Source organism: Coenobita brevimanus, chromosome 23 (assembly GCF_032717465.1).
Source record: "Coenobita brevimanus isolate Jiangsu-jjx chromosome 23, ASM3271746v2, whole genome shotgun sequence".
Lineage (NCBI taxonomy): Eukaryota > Metazoa > Arthropoda > Malacostraca > Decapoda > Coenobitidae > Coenobita > Coenobita brevimanus.
This window is the reverse complement of record NC_136976.1, coordinates 5,352,920-5,377,120: the sequence shown is the minus strand read 5'-3', so window position 1 is coordinate 5,377,120 and position 24,201 is coordinate 5,352,920. Positions and strand designations below refer to the sequence as shown.

The window sequence follows — 24,201 nt, the reverse complement described above, 5'->3', positions numbered from 1 at the left end:
AGAATGGCAAGATTAGTGTGCAGCAGAAAAAGAGCTTGTGTTCAGCCATGAAAGCATAACCCCAAAATCACTTGCATAGTCACCACACCCCTGATACTATGGGCAGCCTATGTCACATGAGGTTCTCATCGGTATACGACAGTAAAGTTTGCGTGAGTTTTGAAGTTTAAAATCCATGTTTGATATATTTACTTTCGAAATCAGGTTATGTGCCAAATAACATGTAAGCTAAACATGACTGGTGATTATGGATGCTGCTACAGACTTGTCAAAAAAAATAAGTAAATGATTCGGAGTGGCGTGTCATGAGACATTTTTCAATCTTGCATCATATTTATTCGCCGGGGATATAATTATCTTTTCAGAAGAGTTTATAGTACATTTAGGATTTAGTGGGCGATTTAATGGTAATACGCGATTTTTTTTTTTTTTTTTTTTACTACATTCTAGCGTGGAGAGAATATGATCTGGGAACACTGCCGGGGAGTGTGATCGCCTGATGTAACTGAGACGCCGTGAAGAGTGAAGGCCTGACATCGTGTTCTCGATATTGCTGTGGTATCCGACAGTGAGGGTGGTGAACTGGTGATCATACAGTCAGTTAGCAGCTAGCAACATGGCCCAGCAGCTAGCCAGTCTCTTCACACGAGTAGGACAGATTGGTTTCGGTGTGGCAGTAGTCGGTGGTGTCATCAACTCGGCACTTTACAATGGTAATAACCTTATGTATGTTCATTCAGCTGTGGTCATAACGGTACATACCCATGCATATTCACATTACACATGTAATAATAACCATATACGGTCAACTTACGCCTTACTTGAAGCAGTAGAAGGACCTTACCAATTCAATTCATATTCCTCAAGGCTGTTTCAGTATTTTTCTTACTATTTTCAGGGTGGTAAAATACTTTTTCCTGCAGAAAAATTTCCCACGTTTTACATCACGTTCCTTAAGCCATACCAACAATTGTTTGACTTAGTGTACTCAAAGGTGGTGTTCATTTCCCAACTTAATGCTAGGTTATGTTAGGTTAGATTAGATTAGATTAAATTAAATTATTAAGTACAGTTAAGCTAGGGTAGGTTAGGTCCCTTGACTTCCTTCCACTATTAATGCTGATGAGTGAATCGGGTTGACAGTGGAACATAGGTAAGGTGTTTCTGCTGGCTCAAATAAAGCGTACCTTTACCTCGAATAGAGTATATTCATTCATAATCACATAGCTTACTGGAACTTATGTCTTAGGGTGTACTGCACTTTATATTCATTTCACATCTGCTTGGTACTGTGTATGCTCAGTGATTTACAGAGATATCCCGAACCCCATTCAGGCTAAAGCTGTTGTTTCAGTTGCCAATAAAGTATGGTAAATATTTGGACAGACTGCAGGGATTATCTTCATATTGTAAATTTATTTAGGACACCCAGAATCAGGAAGTATAATTTATGTTACTATAGATTGTTTAATTCATAATGACACCCAGTTTCTGCTAAAGTAACAGGTTACTCAAGCAAGAAGTTACATGTTTTGACATCAGTAGTGGTGTCCTACAGAGGGCAGTAGGTTGATTCAGACCCGAAACTCATTTGTCCCCAAACACTTCAAGTTAGTAAGATAGGTTGAATTAAGTTAGGCCTAGTTGTCTTAGTTTAGGTTTAGATTGCATTGTGTTGTCATTTTATGTTAGGTTAGTAGGGATTGACTTGGAGCAAACTCAGCCTAAAAGTCCGACATGGCAGATGGCCACTTACCACGGTTTGCATATAAAACTTGAGTTTGTATAGGTGATACGTTCAGTATTGCGCTTTTCTACAACTTTTTATGCACATCACGGTAATAATAATGTTACATTTCATTGAGAAAAAAAATAGAAGTAAATTTTGTGCATATGAGCTATTTTGCATTATTGCCTGATTCTTATTACCATACTGTATTTTGTAGATGAGAGTGTTTTCACCCTTTGTGTTTTGAATGATTATCCTTGATATTTATTGCATTACTTTTTTTTTTTTTTGCTGTTTTACAACATATAAAAGCTGCCTAACCCAACCTTAGAAGCTGCTGTAGTGTTTTTGTGGTATGGTACCTGTAAGCTTAGTCAAAATTTGTTTAGAAGTGTAGATATTATGGAAAATTTAAGACAGTACACTCATGAATTTTTGTTTTATACTTTGCATTGTTCTTGGGCACTTAAAAATGTTTTTCTTTTGTAGACATCTCTCCCAACCCAGCTGTATTTCTCAGTCTATAGCCAGATACCATAATCCCATAAGTGGTGGCCATTTGTTGGTCATTTTATGGAGAGGGGCACTAACCTTCTGCCAATCCACTTGTTGACACATAGGGAACATGTATGAGTTGATTATGTGGTTACTGCCCAGCATTATAAATGGTTTCCTGGCCTGCAGGAAACCATTAGGCTTGTCACTGAGTGTAAAGCTACCTGAAAAGGAAAGAAGAGTAATAAAAATGACAGGAAAAATGGGAGAAATAGGAGGAGAGGAGGGCAAACGCAGAAAAAGAACGGTAAAGATGAAGGCAGAATTAGGCAGCCCCTCATTAAGTGAGTGGATGATGGTTGACACCACCGACCACCCCCAACTTTGTTTCCCTAAGAATATATATGTTTGGTTCCTTTGGAGTCCTGGATGAAGGATAATGTTTTTACCACAGTCCTCAGACAGATGAGGTTAGGTTAAGTTGGATTAGCCATTACTGATGAGAGAAATAGTTCATTCATTTTTTAAGGCTTCCAACATGCTTGCATGCGTCGGCCTGGGCCACCTAATGTCAGCTCTCCATGGTGCTCGATCTCTGGCAGCTTCCCTATAAAGTCCTTTATCCCAGAGGTCACACTCAGTGACCTCGTCCCTGGTCTTTTTCGGTCTACCTCTTGCAACTCTACCCCTAACATTAACACTTCTCACTTTCTGCACCTAGTTATCATCCCCCATCCTCTCCACATGCCCAAACCATCTCAATCTACCTCTTCTCATCACAACACCAATACACTTCAGTCCCATGTTACTCCTTTAACTTTTCCATCATATACCAAGCCCCCCCCTCCCCAAGGCCTCACACTCAGGGACACACTGCACATCCACCTAATCATTGTCAATTCTGTACTTTTAAGCCTGCGAATATCCTCTTCCTTTACAGCCCAAGTCTCACTACCATACAGCATTACACTCCTAACATGCTGATACAAAAATCCCTTGGCACAGAGGAAGAGCCCTCTCGATGTCAGGAGAGGCAAGAGCTCCCTGAACTTCTTACAACCACTCCCCACTCTAGCCACAGAGCAAGCTCCAGCCCCACCTCCAGCACATGACATGTCTCCCACATAACAGAACCCTCACCAGGAGGTTCAGTTAACAATTAGGTGGTACTCAGCAGCTTTTACAGTGGCTTATCTTTGTGTATCTCATTCCGTAGTTCCAACATCCCTGTGATGTTTGTGAGAGTGTCAGCTATTTGGCCTTTCAGTTTGCTAACATCTTATTTAGTTTTTTCTTGCCATCTTTGACAGTTTTATTTAGCATAGGGTAGACTCTGAACTGAATTGTTAAATGTAGCCTTCACAAACCCCTTCAGTGCCAGAGAATTTTCCTATGTTGACTGTAATTGCCAAGTATAAACTGAAAAATACTTAATGGGATGCAGGGAGTTCTATCTGTTTATTGCCAGACACCTTAATCCCATACGGGGTGGCCACAAACAAATCGCCTCCACGTCGCCCTGTTCCCCACCATTTCACTGCCCTGCTCCCAACTCACACACCCCTCTCTCATATACCTCTCCACTCCATCCTTCCATCTCATCCTCGGCCTCCCCCTTCCTCTCTCCCCCTCCACCTCACTCGCATACACCCTCCTCGTCAGTCTCTCGCTCTCCATCCTCTCCACATGGCCAGACTACCTCAATGTGTTTCTCCTAATGCTTCCCATCACATTCACACCACAACACTCCTTGATATTCTCATTTGTCAGTCTGTCTCTCCATGTGACTCCACATACTCCTCTCATATAACTCATTTCCACTGCTCTCATTTTTGTGTCCCTCCAACAACGTCCAAGCTTCACTTCCATACGTTAGAGTTGGTATCACGGTACCGTCATGTAGTAACTTTTTCACTTGCATGCTCACTTCCCTGTTTCTTATCACTGCTTTCAAAGAACCAGCAACCTTTCTTCGTGGTTGTACCCTTTCAAGCACTTCACCCTCCAAACTTCCATCCTTACTCATCACACTCCCCAAGTACTAAAACATACATTTTCCATTTCCTCATCATCCAGCCTCTGTACATTCACTGTCTTCACTTCTCTCGAAGACCATTACTTTACTCTTTCCCACATTCACCTTTAGATTCTGTTTCTTCCACACACTCCCAAACTCATCCACCAAGCCTTGCAGCTCCCCTTCGTCTTCAGTATCATCTGCAAACAACAGTACAGGGAGTTTCCAAACACTGCCATCTCTCACTAGGGCCACTCCAACATCCACTGCCCTACCTTGTATCTCTTTTATAACCCCATCCATGTACAGATTGAACAACCATGGAGACATGGCACATCCCTGTTTCAACCCATCCTTCAAATAGAAAGATTCACTCAGTTCTCAATCCACATGCACTGCAGCCTTAGCACCCTCATACATACTCTTCACAGCATTCAGCAACTTCCTATCTACTCCATATATTCTTAATACTTTCCACGATCCTTGTCTATCCACCCTGCCATATGCTTTCTCCAAATCCATGAAGGCTGCATGCAACTTCTTTCTCTTCTCTAGAAACCTTTCTACTAAAGATCTAAGAATGAATATCTGATCTACACAACCTCTTCCCTTCCTAAAGCCTCCCTGTTCTTCTCCAGCTACTTCCCTAACTCTGTCAATAAGTATCTACCTTCTACTTTTCCTAATTCACAAAGAAGACAAATCTCTCTATCTGACTATCTATTACCAGACACCATAATCCCTTAAGGGATGGCCATTTGACTTTGAGTTATTTGTTTTACGGGGAGGGGCACTAACCCTCCACCAACCCTCTTGCTGACATGTAGGGAGCACATATGGTTTGGTTATATGGTTACCACCCAGCATTGTAAATGGTTTCCTGGCGTACAGGAAACCATTTGGCTTGTCACTCAATGTAAAGCCACGTGTAAAGGAAGGAAAAGCAATAAGAAGTGACAGGAAAGATGTGAGAAATAGGAAGAGAGGAGGGCAGGCACAGAAAAAAATGATAAAGGCTAAGGAAGAAGTAGGCAGCACTACATCAAGTCAGTAGATGATGGTTGTCACCACCTACTGCACAGAAGAAAAATGCCCCTATGATTACCACACACTTCATTTTCCCCTTTTCCTTTGTACAAGGGAATAATTATACCTGATTTCCAATCCTCCAGGACTTTATCTTCAGGGAGTTCTGCCTATCTATCTATTGCCAGATGCCTTAATCCCATATGGGGTGGCCACAAACAAATCGCCTCCACGTCACCCTGTCCCCTGCCATTTCACTGCCCTGCTCCCAACTCACTCCCCCCTCTCTCATATACCTCTCCACTCCATCCCTCCATCTCATCCTTGGCCTCCCCCTCCCACTCCCCCCCTCCACCACACACACATACACTCTTCTTGTCAATCTCTCACCCTCCATCCTCTCCACATGGCCAAACCACCTCGGTATGTTCCTTCTAATGCTTCCTATCGCATCCACATCCACACCATAACACTCCTTTATACACTCAATCCTCGTAAATTGCGTGTTTATAAATCACGGATTCATAAATCACGGCTAAGTGGCTGTCAGACTGCCGGCACCCTTAAATCGCTGTTAAGTCACGAAAATCGTGGACCTAGGCACTGAAGTGGGCCTTTTCCGAGGAGAACCATAAACCGCGGCATTCAGTTTGAAAATCGCGACCCAACAACCAATCACCAACCGTCCTTGGTGGCAAGTGTGCATACTAATGCCGCCACGTTGTTGTTGTTTTTCCCGCCAGTCCGACATTACAGACCATTGCTGTGGAGTACGAGAGCTACTTGCATTTTTTTGTGCACCTTCCCCCCCGCCTCCTACCTTCCATGGCCCCTCCCAAACCCCCGATGTAGCGTTCTAAGCAGTATGGCATCAAGAAGCAGCCGCCGTTGTCGTACAGTCAACGTTTGGAGCTCATTTGTCTTGTTGAGAAGGGAGAGAAGTTTTCAAGGCTGGCGAAAGAATTTGGGAAGAATGAGTCGACCATAAGGACGATTTACAAAAACAGGGAGAAAGTGAAGAAGTGCATCAAAGCTTACAGGACAGGGCTCATTGACGGCTGGGTACGGTGCAGAGACGAGGCAGTAATTTGGACAGAAAGATGTCTGGAGTTGTTCATCCTGAGGCAGGCAAGGAAGAATATTCCGGTCGACGGCTCAGTCATCAGGGAGAAGGCTAAGAGTTTTCACAAATTGACAAATCAACGGCTCTGTATCAACCCCCCTAAGCCCTTCCATGCTAGCCATGGGTGGTTGGCTAACTTTCTGACAAGGAAACGGCTGAAGAACGTGCACACGATTGGAGAGAGAGTGTCTGCTGACATGGCCACAGCAGAGGACTTTCCAACCGTCTTCCAGGCAGTTTTGGAGGAGGGGGGTTATACAGCAGAAACTGTTTTCAACATGGACGAGACTGGATGCCAGTGGAAAAAGCTGCCTAGCACCACATACATCCCACGTCAACACCGAAAGGCCCGGGGAAGGAAGCTCGACTAGGGGCACTACACAGTCATTTTTTGTACCAATGCCAAGGGAACATTCAAGATGAAGCCTTTTGTAATAAGACAAGAAAACCCCACGCCTTCCGCAACCTCAAAGACATGGATCAGTCAGGGGTGTATTCGCATCAGCAGGCTAGGCATGGGCTACTACTGGCCTAGTCGTGGACTGGTTTGACAGATTTGTTGAGGATGTGAAGGCTCATTGCAAGCGTGTTAAAGTGCCATTCAGAGTGTTGCTGCTCATGGACAACACTGCGCTCACCCAAAAGCCCTAACCTCACGTCACCCCAGCGTCAAAGTTATGTTCCTCCCACCCAGCACCACCTCTCTTCTCCTGCCACTTGACCAGGAGATAATAGCAAATACGAAGCTGTTTTACACCCAGTTATTTTATCGCCAGTTTACCTCAGCTGTCATCGACCATGCACCAGAGCGGCAGCTGCTGAGAGAGATAACGGCAGACAGCAGCGACAGTGAGACAGAGGTGGGTGTTGTTGAGCCTGACCCCGGAGAAAGTCGGGAGGTGTTGTCTGTGTACCAGTTCTGGAGGAAATTTAACATCAAGGACTCTATCGATTCACTACTAGAGGCTTGGGGCAAGCTTAATGTTGCAACGATTGCACGTTCCTGGCGCTTTTTCCTGCCTAACCTCACGAGTGACGATGCGCCAACTCAGAGTGTAGAGGACAACGTACAGGCTGTTGTTCAACTGACTCAGAATCTGCCAGGCTGCGGTGAAGTGTCAGCTAGTGACATAATGGACGTGATTACTGAGAAGGTTGATGATGCTGAGGCTGTCATGGAGGCTGTTATACAAGACGACAAGCACTTGGAAAGGCAGACTAACCGTGAAATGAATGATCAGGAACGTGGCGAGCCTTCTATGACGGAGCTCAGTGATTTGCTTGTTTACATAGACTTGGCCAAAGAGATTGTGAAATCCATTGAACATAATGAGGAAAGGTATAGTGAGAGTATTGGTTACCTAGAAAAAGCTGTGCGTTTTTACAAGGAATTGCATAATCGCAGAGTTAATGAGAAACATCAGGAACTCATCACCCACTATTTTGCCCGGGTAAGGGCAGAAGCTGAGCCTGAACCACAGCCTGGCCCTTCACACACTGAGGACGTGGATGACGTAGCATCTGTCAGCTCTGAGGCAGACTTTGAGGGCTTCCTGAGGGAGGCAGAGGATCTGGAGGAGGGAGAACAGCATGAGGGAGCACCCCCACCTCATGCTGAGAGGTTCTAAGTTCTTCCCAACACCACCCCACTCCATTCACTTAAGCAATATCGTCATAGGATTAAGGTGAGATCCCTTAACATGGCTTATTTCTATTTAATACATGCACTGAATATTCCTAAATTTGTATGTTTATGTTTGATGGTGCCTAGATAGGTGTAGGTAGGGTGCTGTGGGGGGTGGTTGGCCAAAGTCCAGACCCAAATTAATTTTTCACATAAGAGTTATTATTTATAAACCGCGGAATTTGTAAATCGCGTCAGTGGTCCAGACCCAAATTGCCGCGATTTACATGGATTGAGTGTATCTTCATTTGTCAGCCTGGCTGTCCATGTGACTCCAAAGGCTCCTCTTAAATAACTCATTTCCACTGCTCTCACTCTTGACTTGTGTCCGTCCAACAATGTCCAAGCTTCACTTCCATACGTTAGAGTTGGTATCACAGTACTGTCGTGTAGTAACTTTTTCACTTCCATGCTCACTTCCCTGTTTCTTATCACTGCTTTCAAGGAACCAGCAACCTTTCTTCCTTTTTGTACCCTTTCAAGCACTTACCTCCAAACTTCCATCCTTACTCATCACACTTCCCAAGTACTTAAACCTACTCACATTTTCCATTTCCTCACCATCTAACCTCACTGTACATTCACTGACTTCACCTCTCTCAAAGACCATAACTTTACTCTTCCCTACATTCACCTTTAGATTCCGTTTCTTACACACACTCCCAAACTCATCCACCAAGCCTTGCAGCTCCCCTTCGTCTTCACTTAACAACACAGTATCATCTGCAAACAGCAGTACAGGGAGTTTCCAGACACTACCCTCTCTCACTAGGGCCACTCCAACATCCACTGCCCTACCTTGTATATCTTTTATTACCCCATCCATGTACAGATTGAGCAACCATGGTGACATGACACATCCCTGTTTCAACCCAACCTTCAAAGAGAAAGATTCACTCAATTCACCATCCACACGCACTGCAGCCTTAGCACCATCATACATACTCTTCACAGCATTCAACAACTTCCCATCTACTCCATTATATTCTTAATACATTCCACAATCCTTGTGTAGCCACCCTGTCGTATGCTTTTTCCAAATCCACGAAGGCCGCATACAACTTCTTTCCCTTCTCTAGAAACTTTTCCACTAAAGATCTAAGAATGAATATCTGATCTACACAACCTCTTCCCTTCTTGAAGCCTCTCTGTTCTTCTCCAGCTAATTCCTCTGTTATTTCTCTAACTCTGTCAATAAGTATCCTACCATACACTTTTCGTATTACATTAAGAAGACAAATGCCCCTATGATTAATACACACTTTTTTCCCCTTTTCCTTTGTACAAGGGAATAATTATACCTGATTTCTAATCCTCTGGGATTCTACCTTCATCCCAGGCCAATCTGCACATCTTCCACATCCATTCTACTACTATCTCCCCCCCATGCTTCAGCATTTCACCACACACTCCATCAATTCCTGGGGCTTTTCCCAATTTGACTTTCTTCATTGCTTCCACAACTTCTATCCTATTGATTTCTTCCAGTCTTCTCACCTCCCTCCTTCTCCCAGCCTTTCTCCAGCCACTTAAACTTGCATTACTTCCATGCTCTGTGTTCAACAATTCCTTAAAGTGTTCTCTCCATCTGCTCACTTTTTTTTTTCCCTTCTCCACTAGTAATCTACCATTTTTATCTTTTATTCCCTTACTAACTTCACTGCCACCTTGTCTTACTCTCTTCACCTCTTTCCAGAAAATTTTCTTACAGTCCCTCCACTCTACACTCAAATTCCTTCCAAATTCCTCATCCACTCTCTTCTTACTGTCTCTTCCTTTCTACATATAACTCTCTCTTCCGCCTCTCAACTTCTTCCACGTCCCTATTTCTCATCCATTCATTGTATTCTTTCTTCTTTTGTGCCACAGCCTGTCTCCCCTCTTCATTCCACCATGCTGTTCCTTGCACCCCCTTCCGTCTTCTCTTCACCTCACACACCACATCACATACTGCACATATTTCTTCTGTGAATATCTTGCACCCACCTTCCAAGTCCCGCATCTGCTCCAATTCATATTTACCCAATCGTTCCTCCACTTCTCGCTTATATTCTGCCTTTTTCTCATCCTTTTGTAACCTTTCCACTCTCCTTACATCTACTCCTTCCTCCCATCCTTCTCTTCTTCTTGTTATATCTGTGGGGGATCCGTAGGTCCAAATGAAACCAGCAATTCACTTAGTAAGGCTATATTGAGAGGTACACAGAGGAGCTGGTGCGGTTGGACCGCACCGGGCAAGCTCAGGGCGACACAGACTGGCGTTGCGCCTGATGTTGCCAGATTCCTGATAATACACGGAGGCGTGGGTACATACATGTGAGTAGGCATTACACGGTACATGGTATAAGACAGATGTATGGCAACAGTAGCAATAATAACTGTGTCTCTGTCTGTCCGTGTTACATCACACATCTACACCTCCCTCCCCCCTTACGCTCGTAGCTCTGTCTCGAGCGGACTGTTTTTCTTGCAGTCGCTTAGATTGTCGTGGGGTTGGTGGGGGATCAGTTACTGAGGACGTTATTTTCTCGTCTGAGCAAGGGGCCACAGGGATGGGGGAGGGGTCGGCACTGGACGTAGAAAGCGGCGATTACGCCACCAGACTCGGCCACTAGGTAGACGCACCTCAAAGTCCCTGGTCCTGCCGCGGCCCATGATGGTCCAAACCTTGTCCCAACGGAGTGAGGTCGGGTCCTGGATACAGACGGTCTGCCTTACACGTAACTTGGGCAGGGTATGGGAGTGCTGGTCGTACCGACTCCTGACCTGTTTGGCACAGGCGGCAGCTCGGCAGTCACAGTCCTCGGTCTTCTCTTGCCATTCTTGCGAGAAGGACTCTGGGTGGGCAGGAACGCAAGAACGAAGTGGGCGGCCATACAGTATCTGCGCAGGGGATCGTCCTGTGTGGTTAGGAGTGTTGCGCAGCTCCAGGAGACCCCTGTTGAACTGTTCGTTGTCAAGGTTGCCGGAGGGCGCCGTCTTTAAGATGAGATACTTAATGGACTTGACGGCCGCCTCGACATGGCCATTTGACTGGGGGTAATGTGGCGAGGATACCACATGGTGGACGCCCCAACGTTCCATGAAGTCCCGGAACTCGGCGCTGGTGAACTGGGGTCCGCCGTCTGTCCTAAGGCGGAGTGGAACACCAACGTCCCGGAAGTAGCAGCAGACAACGCGTGATGTTGTAGAGGCGGCACCACAGGGGACGAAGACAGGCCACCCAGAGAGTCGATCTGTAATCACCAGGAAGGACTTCCCAGCAACCGTGAAGAAATCCGCTGAGACGGACTCAGAGGGCCTGGTAGGTTGTCGTCACTCAGCAAAGGTTTCTGCTGCTGGCTGGGTTGCATAACCTGACATGGGTGGCAGGCTTGGACCGTACTGGCGATGTCGGCGTTGATCCCAGGCCAAAACACAGTCTGTCGTGCCCGACGCTTTGTCGCTTCCACCCCACAGTGGCTGTTGTGGAGGCGAGCGAGCGTGCGGCGGCGATGAGCAGTGGGTATCATGATTCGTTGGCCGTACAGGACCAGCTCCCCGGCAGACAGGCTGCCACGAAGCTTCCAATAGGGGAGTAGCGAACCGTGTAACTCGTACCGGTTGGAGGGGAACCCGGTAGTCATGCAGTCTTTGAGGCGGGGGTACTCGGGGTCCGCGCTTGCTGCGTCACGAAGTTCCTGCCAGGGTCCTATCGGCGTCTTGGTGTGGAGAGGCGTTGATGGCGTTGCAGGTCACGATACTCCTCAGGTGGGCAGCGGCGCCGGCGCACACTGTCTCGTCCTCGTGTGTGGGGCGGCTAACTGGGGCTCGGGACAGGGCATCCGGGATACACAGCTGCTTCCCAGTGCGCCACACAACCGTGAACTGGTAGGGCGAGATGAGTCCCTTGAGGCGTTGGAGGCGGGGGTTCTCTATTGCATCCAACGTGTAACTGTTGAGCATCGGTATCAGTGGCCTGTGGTCAGTCATCAGGGTGAAGTTTGGAATGCCAATCAAGCAGGGTTTGCACTTGGACATGGCCCAGGCGGCAGTGAGCAACTCCAGTTCAGTAGTGGCATATCAGGTCTTGGCGTCAGTGAGGAAACAAGAGCCACACTGGACGAGGCATAGCCGTCCCTGGCCGTGGTCCTGGAGTAGAGCGTAGTCGATCCCATAGAGGCGAGAGGCGTCAGTTTGTAGTACAATTGGTAGTGCCGGGTCAAGTGTGTCAGCACAGGTGGTTGGAGCAGAGCTTCCTTGACACGTCGGAAGACCTCGTCGTGGTCGGCTGTCCAGGTGAACGTGCGTTTCGGGCTCAGCAAGGGGCGGAGAGTTTGGGCAGCAGCGGCGATGTCTGGGGTGAACTCTGAGAGCTGGTTCACCAGGCCCATGAAGGAACGCAGGTCAGTCAGGTTTGCAGGTGTCGGGAAGTCACGAATGGCGCTGACTCTGTCCTCGTCCGCAGCTATGCCCTTGGCTGAGATGTTATAGCCGCAGAAGCTCACACTTGGGGCGGCGATCACAAACTTGTCACGGTTGAGGGTGATCCCGTGCTTGCGACATCTAGAGAGCATCTGGTCTATTCGTTGGATGTGTGTGGTGAAGTCGTCGTCGTACAGGAGTATGTCGTCTACGATCATGACACAGTCCTCCATTCCCTGGAGAGCCATGTCACCGCGGAGGCAGTAAGCATCGCCGGTGGCTGAGAAGCCCATGGGACCTCTGCAATGCTTAAAGCGGCCATTTGGCGTAATGAAGGTGGTGAGGTGCTGGTCCTCCTCGGCGAGTTCAAGTTGCCAATAACCACACAGAGCGTCTGCTTTGGTGAAATACCGTGACGAGGGAGTAATGCGGCGGACGGTGTCGAAGGGTGTCGGGGAAGGATGAGTCGAACGGTATACCTGTTTATCTTGGACAAGTCAACGGTGATCCTCACGTCTTTGTCCTTCGCTACGACGACTAGTGGGTGGCACCATTCAGAGGGGTCGTCTCCTACAGGTGTGATGATTCCCTGGTGTACCATGGACTCCAGTTCCTCCTTCACCGGTTGCTGAAACACGGAGGGGATCTGTCTTGGAGTATGGATGGCAAATGGTACTGCTCCCTCCTTAAGGTGAATCCTCATGGGTCCACCTTTCATCAGGTGTAGCGGGGCCACTGTGAGGTCCGCCTTGGAGAGCAGCACATCTTGGTATTCCCGGAGGAAGTACTCCTTAGCAGCTGACGGGGTTGTGATGTCAGGGAGGCGTGACTCGGCACACCTGTTAGCATGTTTTACCTCCAGGATCGGCTTCGGGAAGTGAGGAGAGATGATGGCTAACTCCTGGCAGTGTCCGTAGGAGAGGAGGGGAGTCGTGACACCGTCGTGGACTTGGATCCTAGCCTTGCAAGATCTCCTTCCGAGCCGTAATGTTGCCTGGAAGCAACCCAGAGCAGGAGCCATCTCTGATCCATCAGCTGTCAGGGTAGTGGTGGATGCTAGAGGCTGTAGATCACTGCGAGGGATGCTGAGCAAGTCCAGGTGCTTGTTACCTATGACAGTTACATCCGCACCCGTGTCTGGCAGCATCTGAAGTTGTGAAGTGGTCTGGCCGTAGACCAGGTGGACACAGACAGGCTTAGGAGTCTTGTTGTCTGCTGACACGTGGCGACAGTTGCTACTCTTCCTGCGAGACCGGGAACCTTTGCCGTCGTCGGACTTCGTCGATCGGCAAACCTTGGCGAAGTGTCCCATTTTATGGCAGGAGTTGCACTCAAAATCCTTGGCTGGACACTTAGCAGTCCTGGCCCAGTGACCCTTGCGCCCGCAATTAGAGCAGGTGCTGTCCATGGCAGGGCATTTCCCGGGGCCATGTCATCGAGTACAGGACTGGGAGGGGCGAGGAGAATTATTGTCCGGCGCTGAAGTCTTGTCGTGGCGTCCTGGAGTGGTGGAGTGAGCCGTCTTGTACCTGTGTTTCGTCTTCTTATAGCATGTAATGGCACACAGCTGACTTGGGGACGAGTGGATGGTGGAAGCTGTGTGTTTGGAGGCCTCAAACGAACGGCAGCAGGTAACCATGTCCTGGAGTGATGCACCTGCATGGATAGAGACGAAGCGCTGTATGAGTTCCTCGTCCTTGACGCCCATCAACGGGATCATCTTGAGCTGGGCTTCCGCACAAGTCACTGGGTCACCTGAGCACAAGTCAACCTCCTCAGCTAGACTCTTTAAATGTACGTAGAAGTCTGAGAATGATTCACCGTCCTTCTGTCTACAGCGCAGAAGTTCCCAGCGACGGAGAGCCTCGTTTCGCTGGTTTTTGAAGTGTGTTTGAAGCTCGTCTAGTACCTCGTCTACTGTCAGTAAGGTGTTTGGTGCTATTCCGAGGGTGTGTTCTAAGGTCCGTTGCACGTCGAGGGACACTGACATCCTTAACTGGATCAACTGTTTCTCCCTGGTTAACTTCTGCAGGTCAACCATGGTTGAGTAGTCAGTCCAACTACAGCGCCATTGACGAAACGTCTGAAATGTGTCGTCAGCCCGTAACATGGGTGTTCTGTGGGCCATAGTTTTGCTGGCAGGGTGTGTCACTGATGACATACTGGTGACGTCCGTGGTTGCAGGTGAGGTAATGATGGACGAGGCAGCAGCAGTGGACGTAACTGGGTCAAACACTGGTGCCATTGGGTTCAACGCAGGGGGAGCATGTGAGGTTGACAGCATCTGGATCAAAGTTGCAAAACACTCCGTATCTTCTCTGCGACGAAGGTCTTCGTTCCGTCGTCTATACTCCTCCTCTTGTTTTCTTCGTTCCTCTTCTTCCATGCTCCTACAGTTGTCGGCAGAGATCCTAGACTCCTCGAGGTACTTAATAAGGTGGAGAAAGTCCGCGTTGCTGGCTGTACTTGAGTAGTGAGGGGTGAGAGTCAGTGGGTGGGCGGGGGGCTGGTAAATGGGACTATGGGCCCAAGCTGGTGGACCATCTGGTGGCCCGGGTGTTTCCTTTTCGTCGGGGTATCGGTGTGGGGTGTCTCCGTACTTGGAATGATCCCCTGAAGCAGCCATTGTCGTCTATGGCACTGTGGGACAATCTGTGTAGCGAGATGTCCAAAAACGTTTCAGTAATTGCTGAGTCTTATACAAGAGTTATGTTAAGTTTATGAGGCAGCTGAGGGGTGCGCGTGTGTGTGTGTGTTCGTGTGTGCGTTACTCAGGGAGGGCGGGGCTTCGCGCGTGACGTCAGTAGCCTCACTGAGGGTTGCAGGCTAGTGTCCTGAGGGACGTCGTCGTGAGTGGAGGTTGTGGACTCCGCTCCTGTCTTGCGGGGACGATTAATGGTGTCTGGCCCTGAATGGGGTGGCCACAGACGCGAGACATAGCACAACACTGACACCGTGACACACTCTATCAATGTCTAGACAACACACAACGCACTGCACTGATCACTGACACTGTTAAACATCACTGAGCACTACACTATTCACTCGGTGAAGGAGGAGGAGGACGTGAGGCAATAGCGTCGGCCTAGGAGAGTATATCCTTGCGAGGAGACACTGATGAGCGGTGGTCCGAGCCCTTAACTCTGGTACGAGTACATAGCCTTAAATAAACTCACTGCACCATGTTATGTCTGTGGGAGATCCGTAGGTCCAAATGAAACCAGCAATTCACTTAGTAAGGCTATATTGAGAGGTACACAGAGGAGCTGGTGCGGTTGGACCGCACCGGGCAAGCTCAGGGCGACACTGACTGGCGTTGCGCCTGATGTTGCCAGATTCCTGATAATACATGGAGGCATGGGTACATACATGTGAGTAGGCATTACACGGTACATGGTATAAGACAAATGTATGGCAACAGTAGCAATAATAACTGTGTCTCTGTCTGTCCGTGTTACATCACACATCTACAATTCTGTTTCTCCATTTTACTTGGACCTTGATTCTGACCACCACCAAGTGGTGGTCAGAAAGTCCACTCCTCCAACCTCTATATGCTCTTGCATCCATTACACATCTTCGCATCCTTTCAACTACACACACATAATCAGTCATTGCCTTCCTTTCATTCAGTTCACCATCCACCCTTCTCATCACTCACCATGTATACCTGTGGATCATTTTGTGCCTGAAGAGGGTACAGCTTCAGGAAAAATATATTGGTAGGAGAAGGGATCTTTATTTTGTTTTTGTTGATTTGGAAAAGGCCTTTGACAGAGTCCCTAGAGAGGTGGTGAAGTGGGCAATGAGAAAGCTTGGCTTGGAGGAGTGGCTGGTTAGGGTGGTTATGGCTATGTATGTGGGTGCTCACACCCAGGTAAGAGTGAATGGAAATTTGAGTGATGAGTTTTCCGTGAATGTTGTTGTGCATCAGGGGTCAGTCTTGAGTCCCATGTTGTTTATCATGGTACTTGAAGCCCTTTCACATGACTTTAGAAATGGACTCCCGTGGGAGTTGTTGTATGCTGATGATTTGGTGTTGATTGCAGAGAATGAAAGGGAGGCGGAGGAAAGGTTTAGGAAGTGGAGAGATGGTATGGGGCACAAGGGTTTAAGGGTAAATGCAGATAAAACAAAAGTGATGATATCTAGGGTTGGTGGCGGTACTGTTAAAGACAAGGGAGAGTGGCCATGTGCAGTTTGCCACAAGGGCATGGGAAGTAATTCCATCTTGTGCGGTGTTTGTGATAAATGGGTGCATAAGAGATGTAGTGGTATCAGAGGTAGACTGCGAGATAATGCTGATTTTATGTGTACGGCGTGTCGGGATGAGCAGGTGGAGATTGTCAGACGTGAAAGGATTAAACTTGATGGTGAATCTCTTGAGTGTGTGGAAGAGTTTTGTTATTTGGGAGACATGTTGTGTGCTGGAGGTGGGGCTGGAGTGAGAAGTGGTTGGAAGAAGTTCAGGGAGCTCTTGCCTCTCCTGACATTGAGAGGACTCTCCCTGCGTGCTAAGGGGTCTTTGTATGCAGCATGTGTTTGGAGTGTAATGCTGTATGGTAGTGAGACCTGGGCAGTGAAGGAGGAAGCTATTTGCTGGCTGAGATGTACAGAAATGACAATGATTAGATGGACATGCAGTGCGTCCCTGCGTCCAAGGCCTGGTGGGGCTGGGTTTACGATGGAAGAGTTGAGAGGTAGGATGGGACTGGAGTGTATTGGTGTTGTGATGAGGAGAGGTAGATTGAGATGGTTTGGACATGTGGAGAGGATGGGGGATGATAATTGGGTGGGGAAGGTGAGAAGTGTTAATATTGGGAGTGGGGTTATGAGGGGTAGACCGAGAAAGACATGGGACGAGGTCATTAAGTGTGACCTCAGGGTTAAGGGACTGAACAGGGAGGCTGCAATGGATTGTGCAGCATGGAGAGCCGCCATTAGGTGACCAAGACCGACACATGCAAGCTTCTTGGAGCCTTTAAAAACAAAAACGAAATAACCCCCTCCCGGCACAAATATCCACTAACACACTGCCATTCTCATCTATCTCAGCAGGCACACCCCACTCACCAACTACTCCATACACCTTCACATTCCCTACTTTACCATTCACATCACCAATCAAAAACACTCTCTCATTCCTTCCAAACTTTTCCATGCACACTTCCACATTTGTCCAGAACTCTTCTCTCATTCTGCTTGCACGATCTTGCATTGGTGCATACACGCACACAATCGCCCACATTTATATTCCAACTTTCAGTCTTATCCACACAATCCTTGAGCCAACTGATCCATACTCTCTTATGTTCTTCTTCCATCTTTTATTCACAACAATACATACTCCTTCTTTTGCCCTCTCATTCTCACCTACTCCTGCACATATGTCCCATCCATACTCCCATTCTCTCACACTCTCTCCCCTCCATTTAGTTTCAGTTACTCCACATACATCCACTTTCGCACCCTCAAACAACTGGACAATCTCTCTCTCTTTCACCTAATCATTCGCACCCCTTACATTCCACATCGCGATCCATACCATGTCCTTTGTCCGGTCCTTGGTCGTCATCTTTTGATCAGTCCTTGTCCAAGGCTTCTTGTTCGTCTTTTTAGTTAGCTGTTTTCCGGGGAGGGGCACTAACCCTCCGCCAACCCTTTTAGTCACCTCATACGACAAGCAGGGATACTGGAGGAGTATTCTTGCAGACCCCCTTACCCTTCAGGGAGTTATGAGCATTAAATCATGGAATTCTTAATGAGTTCCATATCTCCCCAAGTAAAGCTTACCATTAGTAACATTGCACCATAAAGCACCCTCATCTTTTGGGGACACAAACACCTTGATACTGCAGGTCTTAAAAAAAAAAAAAAGGAAAAAAAAAAAGAAATAGTATGTGGCCATAGCATAATTATGACATTTTCTGTTCAGATCCCCTTAACTAATATAGTGTGGGTAGTAGTGAATTTAAGCTCTTCCAGTCATGGTGGTTGATAAGTTGTATTAGTACAGTATTGACAACAGAGCACCCTCATCTTTTGGGGGCTCAAAACCAACATCGCTATGTTATTACAGCCTGTAAGTAATATGCTGTATACCACATAGCTACAAAGCTTTCCATTTGAGGGATTCTCCATGTTCCCCCCCCCCCACTCTCTCCTCTCTCTCTCTCTCTCTCTCTCTCTTCTCCAGGCAGTTTAATTGTTTTGGAGAAACTTTCAAATTAGAGAGGTCAGATAATACCTTCATTAACCCCTTCACAGCCTGAGATCCTCATAGAGTTTTAACCTTGAGTAGAAAAAATATAGTGGAAAAGCAACTACAGTAGATACTTCATAGCATTGAAAGAGTAAAGATTCAAACAGATTGACTGCTTAAGTGATCTGTGTGCCTTTACTTTCACTAGACTGCCTCTGAGATTTCAAGAATTAATACAAAAAGAAAAAAAAACATTCAGAGAGTTATTCCTCTGCTTACAAACTTTGGGGAGAAACTTTTGTGAAGTGTTTATTGACTAGCTACTGTACAGTATTTTGTCAGTGAAATCTACAATTCTGTACACTGCCTACATTTACACCCCCCATTTTTTTGTTTTTCCTTTTTTTTTGTATATAAAACTTAATTAGGCAACAGTACTTACCAGTGATGCCTTTTTAATGTAAATTACCGTACCTTCTCTGAAACTTAAAAAGTACAATAAACCATAAGCTTGCAATATTTGGCCTGTATGTGAACTTTGGCTTAGGAACTTTTCTGGTTAAGACCCAGTTCAGTTTATAAGTTGGGAGCAACTATATTATACAGTATAATCTATCTGTCTCTCTACTGCAAGGTGCCTTAATCCAGTAAAGGGTGGTCACAAACAAATCACCTTGACCTTGCCCAGTCCTCAGCCATTTAGCTGCCCTCTCACTAACACACCTTTCTTTCATATCTCTCCGCTCCATCCCTCTAACTGATCGTTGGTCTCCCTCCCTCCTTTTCCCCTCTACTTCATTCACATACACACTTCTAGTCAGTCTCTGTGCAATGATATTTGATGAATTCTCTGGTGTGACTTACTGTAAATACCAGTTTTTGGTTTGTAATATAATGTTTGTGTGTTACTAGCTATGTAATGTTTTTTGTTATACACTACAGTATATTCTGCATGGTAATGTATTAGACATGCCCCTAGTACTGTGTAATGTACGTTATTTTGACATGCCCTCAGTACTGTATAATGTATTTGACTTACCCTCAGCACTGTATAATGTATTTGACATGCCCGCAGTGCTGTAAAATGTTTATGACTAGCCCGCAGTACCGTACTGTATGATGTTTGTGACTTGCCCCCATTGCTTTATAATGTTTGTGAGTTACTCTCAGTATTGTACATTATAATGTTTGTGACTTGCCCCCGGTACTTTATAATGTTTGTGGCCTGCCCACAGTACTGTAGTTACTGTATAATGTTTGTTGCCTGCCCAGAATACTGTACAGTATAATGTTTGTGACTTTGCCCCCAGTACAATGCCCTCTCCTATAACGCAGGAATATTGTACCCAGAAAGCACTGTTCAGTAGGATCGCACATTTTAGGAACCATAAGTTTACATGACAAAGGGTTTCATGGGACCCAATCCAGCCCCCAAGTTCACCATTTTGGGTCATTTTCATTATTTTTTCAGGACATTTACCTTGCCTAATAAAGACTTTATAAGATACAAACACTGCAATATTCCTCACTTTGAATGCAAGATGTTGTAGGTTTGCTGGGGGGGAGGGGGAGTGGAGTTATGAGGCAGGGCAGGACTCCTATTGGTCCGTGGCATGGTCCTCCTGCAGTGCCAGTTCCATAAAGTCCTCTTCTGAGCTAGAAAATGGGTCCTGATCACTTCTGTTCCCCTTTTGCCACACTTCTGCTTCCTCCACAAACCCCTCAAAGTCCACAGAAACATCAGACATGGCATCTTGCTTTTCTTGATCCTGCCCTTGCTCATGAATCTTGGTGGACTCAGTAACTTTGTTGAACTTGGCTTTGACACTATTCCTCTTACCACTGGCTTTTCTCTCTATGACATCCACTTTCTGCTCTTACGTCTAAGACTTCTAACGTTTGAGTGGGTCAGGCTTCGGTGGTATGGTGGGAGTGGGTTGGGGCAAGGGGGGGGGGGAGTCACAGAGAGCATGAGTACAGTCACAGCGCAGAGAGAGAGCAGTGGACCGTGATGACACACCGCGCGCACACATCATACTGATCTGTCATTGCCTGACAAGCTGTGTTGTGTGCATTTTTTCCATGAAATAAGATCTTGAAACATAAACAGGTGCCTCCTGCTATATTACAGTATGTGCATCTTTTTCCGTGTAGTAAGATTTGGAAAGGCAAACAGGTGTCTCCTGTGTTCTACGATTTACGTGTTCTAGAATCACGCACTGTAGGAGAGCTGACTGTATTTTATAATGTTTGTGACTTGCCTGCAGTACTATATAATGCATTTGACTTGCCCACAGTACTGTATAATGTTTGTGACTTGCCTTCAGTACTACTGCCCCCAGTACTGCATGATGTTTACTAGTTGCCCCCGGTACTACATGATGTTTGTTAGTTGCCCTAGTGCTGTATAATGTTTGTGATCAGTTGTGTAATTTTTGACTTACTGCTGTATTTTTGTTTCAGTTGATGCGGGCCACCGTGCAGTGATATTTGATAGGTTTGCCGGTGTGAAGCAGTCCGTGATTGGAGAGGGCACACACTTCTTCATTCCCTGGGTTCAGCGGCCCATTATATTTGATGCAAGGACAAGGCCGAGGAATGTCCCCGTCATCACTGGTAGCAAAGGTAAGGCTGCTCTCTCTCTCTCTCTCTCTCTCTCTCTCTCTCTCTCTCTCTCTCTCTCCTTTTTCTTCTTCTTCTTCTCAGGGAATAGGCATGATAGTCCATTCCCTGAAGCCCAGCATTCTTCCTGTATGCCATACACTTTCACATGTCACCACTTTGACTAATACCCTCCATTCATATTTAATACGTGCTGGGGTTGTCTCATCAGAGCTGGTGTGATGATATGATTAGGATTTGTTTTACAGCTTATCAGCGAATCTGTTGGGGGATCAGTAAGACATGTTTTAACAAAATTCAAATAATCAAACTTCCCTGTCCCAGCCTAGGATCGAATAAGTTTCTTTCAAGCAACATACCCGTTCTCCAACCACTTGACCACCGCTTACCTAGTAGCAGTGTAATATCCTCACTTGTGTTACAGTATGTGCATAAATGCATACTTTACGTTCCCCCCTGCCACCACCACCACCAGGTAATGTTAGTTGGCTTAGGAAAGACTGTACAAGCTGAAAGACAACTAGTCTGCACAAACTCATTTGATGCAAGAGGGCTTTCCTGGCCTAGTACAGTAATAAGGTACCAGCAAGAACAACTTGCTCTCCCATCATCCTAATGTGTTTGTATTTTGTTCTTTCTACCTCCAGATGATTTTACTAAACATAAGACAGACCTCTAATAGTTGACGAGTCTGTCCGACACGAATTTAAATAATCTTCTGGTGGTAGTGTTTGAAGTGGTGGTGGCAGCAGTAGTAGTAGTAGTAACAGTAATAGCAGCTGCAACCCTAAGCTTATCTGAAGTGTAAGCCAGGTAGACTGCACACTGAAGTTGCCTTTATCCTGCAGTCCACCATCCTCTTTTTGAGGAATAGAGAGGGTGCTTAGGGGGGCTTTTATAACCAAACAGAGGAGTTACTCTGTTACACTGACTCTTGCACATGAGAGCATTATGAAAGTTATCATTGTATAATGTAATGGGTTAACCTAGGGTGGGAAAGGAAGTCCGGATAATGCTGATGATGGTGTATGAGCTGTCATTTGAGCAAATAAAATTGTCTGACAGTACTCTGAATAAATTAATGACAACCTCAGAGTGAAGTGATGAACATCCATTGTGTTTAAGTCCCTTGAATTTGGTGGAATGTTTTTGTTTATTTTTACTGCCACCAGGTGATTAGTCAGCTTCCAAAGCATCTCCATTTGTGAAGAGGTTAATTAAGTGTAGCTACATCTTAATCTTTCCATGCAAATAATCTCAAGCTGAATCAATCCATGTGGAAGTAGCAAGAAGAAAAATAGGTTATCAAAGGTAAGTAGGTTCACATATTATTTACACCTTCACTTTTCATTGTTTTCTGTAACTGGTATATGTTACTGTGTTTAAAAAAAACTGGTGACATATTTCATAAACCATTAGCATAATGATAATCCTCAGGCCTTTACATTTCCAATAATTTCATATCGTTTATGAAGACTTCAACCTGCTTGCATGCATTGGCCTCGGTCGCCTAACAGTGGCTATCCATGCTGCTCCATCTGTGGCAGCCTCCCTTTTCAGTCCCTTATCCCTGAGGTCACACTGTGACCTCGTCCCAGGTCTTTGTTTGTTTGCCTCTCGCAACCCAACCCCCAACATTCACACCTCTCTTTTTGTGCCCAGTTGTCATCCCCATCCTCTTAACATGCCACATGCCCAAACCATCTCAGTCTGCCTCTCCTCACACAACACCAATACACTCTAGTCCCATCCTTCCTCTTAACTCTTCCATCGTAAACCTAGCTCCCCACCCCACCAAATCTTGCATTCAAGGGTACACTGCACATCCACCTAATCATTGTCATTTCTGTATGTTTGAACCTGTGAGTATCCTCTTCCACAAGTGCCAAGGTTTACCATACAGTATTAAACTCCTAACACATGCCGCATACAAAGATCTCATAGTTTGCGGTATATGTTAGGAGTTTAATGCCATATGGAATGAGTTTTTTTTAATGAGGTGACTGTAATATACTCCTTTCATCACTAACCTGGTTTAAAACTCAAATCCATCCAGCTTGAATAGTGAGCTGTACCAAGAGATTAACAGTGGAATATGATGACAGTCATGAAGAACCACCACGGAAAAGCTGTTGAGTCTTACTGTTAACCCATGCCTAGCTGCAAACCTCTCATGAGGCACAATGAAGGTCTTGATTGACCAAGCTGCAATTCTCATACGATGTACAGTTTACATTGGTTTTAAAACAATGATTTGGGGTGGGTAAACTACCACACAAAGAATCAGCATGGTAGTGGTTAACTTATTTTGTCATTGAGAAGTAAACTGCAAATTAATGAAAATTGCCATTAAATTTGGTGAACAGATTTTATTTGTACAGTCAGCTGTACAGTATAGGAAAACTAACTATTTTGCCTTCAGACTTACAGACAGTCAACATCACTCTGAGGATCTTGTTCCGCCCCGTGGGAGAGCAGCTGCCCAGGATCTATACAACACTAGGCAATGATTATGAGGACCGAGTGTTGCCATCCATCACCAATGAAGTGTTGAAGGCTGTTGTGGTATGTAGAGAGAGAGAGAGAGAGAAAGAAAATTATAAACCCTTGCTGAGCTGCAAACCTCCTATGAGGCACAGTGAAGGTCTGCACAGTCCACGTTATTAGCCTCATTTTAAGTACAGTTTACATTGGTCATAAAGCAGTGACTCAGCGGCAGTAAAACTTATTACAAAAAATCAGCTCAGCAGGGGTTAATGAAGTCTTAAAGGCTGCTGTGATGGGTTGGTGACAAAGAAAGAGAGAGTTACATATAAAGTCATGAAGGCTGTTTTGTTAGTGTGAAGAGAGAGAGAGAGCCATCACAAATGAATCCTTGAAGGTTGTAGTAGATGAGAGA

The 24,201-nt window shown here is 46.1% G+C and overlaps 1 protein-coding gene across 1 annotated transcript in view; it reads left to right on the top strand.

Annotated features, from left to right (window-relative positions):
* The first annotated feature begins 478 nt into the window (after window positions 1-478).
* The window catches only part of Phb1 (prohibitin 1), a 54,622-nt gene continuing 30,899 nt past the window's right edge, over window positions 479-24,201 (top strand). Inside the window, exons 1-3 of the mRNA XM_080267130.1 lie at window positions 479-713; window positions 21,144-21,305; window positions 23,725-23,867. Coding sequence (XP_080123256.1) covers window positions 617-713; window positions 21,144-21,305; window positions 23,725-23,867 — 402 coding nt within the window. The 5' untranslated portion in view covers window positions 479-616. The remainder of the gene's footprint in view (window positions 714-21,143; window positions 21,306-23,724; window positions 23,868-24,201) is intronic.